General features: G+C 64.9%; 1 protein-coding gene across 1 annotated transcript in view; it reads right to left on the bottom strand.

The window, feature by feature from the left end:
- Window positions 1-222: 222 nt before the first annotated feature.
- The window catches only part of KRTCAP2 (keratinocyte associated protein 2), a 2,250-nt gene continuing 244 nt past the window's right edge, over window positions 223-2,228 (bottom strand). Inside the window, 4 exon segments of the mRNA XM_029936034.1 lie at window positions 223-384; window positions 600-666; window positions 1,844-1,907; window positions 1,987-2,141. Coding sequence (XP_029791894.1) covers window positions 264-384; window positions 600-666; window positions 1,844-1,907; window positions 1,987-2,141 — 407 coding nt within the window. The 3' untranslated portion in view covers window positions 223-263.

The following is a 2,228-nucleotide window of genomic DNA, read 5'->3' as shown; positions in this document are numbered from 1 at the left end:
CATTCCTGCGCCGAGGCCCGGTCCCTCCGGCGACAGGTCAGCGCCGCAGGTCGGTCACACACGGTGCTCCCATGACAAGACCTTCGCGCAAGCACATGGCCGCCAGGGCCTGATGAGGCGCTGGGCCCTGATGGTGCTTGACAAATATCTGCTAAAAACGAGCTGCAGGGCGAGAAGCCCCCACCCCCCGTCAGAGAGCCCACGCAAGAGGCAGGCCACAGCTCCCAGGACTACAAAGAATCAACTTTATTGGATGTTCAGGGTCAGTTTCTCTTCTTGCCCTTCCCCGTGACCTTGGCTGGTGTGAGGACCGGAGCTGCCGCCTGGTACAGCGCGGAGGAGATCTTGTTGAGGTGGTACAGGCCGACCATGGAGAAGATGAAGCTGCCGGTGGGCACAGAAAGCCAGGGCGTCGGCGGGCATCCTGCCAGCCTGGCACCTCCCCGGGCAGCCAGCAGCAGCAGGTAAAGAATTCTGGGTCAGGTTTGGGAATGTGGGGAAGGGGCAAGGAGGGGGGAGGGGGAAGTCTGGAATCGCCTGGAGGAGCCGGTGCCAAAGGACAGGACGCCACGCCCCTTACCCAGCTGCAAGGCACTTACCAGGTGGTGACACAGACTCGGTGAATGAGGCCCGACGCAAAGAGAGCCAACAGGAGGCAGAGGAGAACTGGGAAGGCAGGAGGGGACAGGCAGGGTGCCGGTCGGACCGGGGGTGCCCGCGCGCATGGGGGACTTGGGGGAGACCCGCACTGCGGCACGGCACCAGGCCTTCAGGCGCCTTTGATGGTGCCCGTGACATGGAGGTAGCAGACGCGTGCTCCTCACTGGCTCTGTCCCCAACGTGACCTAATGTCCCCATCCTGCCTTTCTTCTGATATAAAGGGAAAGAAGTGACAGCAGTGTCTGAGGGGCAAGGTCTGCTGCGGTTTGGGAAAGAGGGTGAGGCCTCTGCCCCAAAAACCAGCCACTCAGGCTCGTTCGCCACGCCGGCGGTCCGGCGGTGGGAGCGGGAGCCTCGCTGCCCGGATGTGGGTGGAGGGTCCGGACACTCATGCCCACGGAGGCCGGAGAGGGTCTCCAGGCATCCAGAGCAGGACTAGAGAGAGAGTGAGAGGGCCGAAAGGAAAGGCGAATTCCGACCGCCCAGCTGGAGAGGGCGGCCACAGCCTTGCCCACGGCACATAGGGCCGGAACCAAGGCCTCCGAAGGCCTGAGCCTGGGGAAGCGGGCGGCAGGGCTGGGTGCGGAGAGCAAGGCCCAGAGGAGGGCTCAGAGATGCTGCCTCTGTTCGACCCGAGGAGGGCTCCACCAGGGGCGGCACGTGCTGTCACTTTCAAGCTCGGGACACTCCTCAGGTGACCCGGCCTCGATGCCTTAATTCTGCACGAACAGCCAAATCCTCAGCTCTCCGTTCTGTGAGCAACAAGGGCCGTTTCAAACCGGAAACGAGCTCCCGTTGGCTCCGGCAGGATCTCTGCAGGCGTGACACCTGGCGTACCCTTGCAATCACCTCCAACACCCACGAACCCCGCTTCTACTGCACATCGGAGCCCCCAACAAACGCGGGCCTGTTCCTCCTTCTGGTGGGAACAAAGAACGTGTCCAGGGATGCAGGCAAGCCAGGCCGTGTCCTCCGACCTCCCCTGGGAAGTGGCCCGAAGGTAAGTTGTTTCCCGCTTTCAGGCCTTCCCTTCCAGCTCCTCCACGAGCTGGGGGCGGCGCCCACGGCCCGGGCACGCACAGCTCCTCCGCCCCACACGGCCACCAGCTAAGCGCCTGGCCGGCCAGTCCCGCGCTGGGGGAGGTTAGAGGGCAGGGTTCACTCGAGCCCCGCTTTCACTTACTCTCAGGGAAGATCTTGGCTTGGAATCCTTTGCCAAAGACCAGATTCTCCAGGTTGTTGAAGGCCTGGGGCCAGGGAGTTAAGGGTGTGACGGCATGGGGCCGAGCCCCCCGCCCCCCGCCCCCCGCAGCGCCGGAAGGATACGGTGAGAGAGAAGACGAAGAGCCCGGAGCCCAGCAGGCCGCCCTGGATGGTGAGCCACTCGGTGGAGGCCAGCTGGCGGCTGTACATCTGCATCCCGGCGAACAGCAGCAGGGACAGGAGGGACGACAGCGCCAGCGAGGTGCCCGTACCCACGGCTGGAGGGGCGGCGACCACAGGAGGCGCGGAGTGGAGCCCAGCCCCCGGCCGCGGGCACAGCCGCTTCCCCGCCGCCCCGCCCCCAT

Source organism: Suricata suricatta, chromosome 3 (genome assembly GCF_006229205.1).
Source record: "Suricata suricatta isolate VVHF042 chromosome 3, meerkat_22Aug2017_6uvM2_HiC, whole genome shotgun sequence".
Lineage (NCBI taxonomy): Eukaryota > Metazoa > Chordata > Mammalia > Carnivora > Herpestidae > Suricata > Suricata suricatta.
The sequence above is the reverse complement of the archived record's forward strand: the minus strand, read 5'-3'. Positions and strand labels throughout refer to the sequence as shown.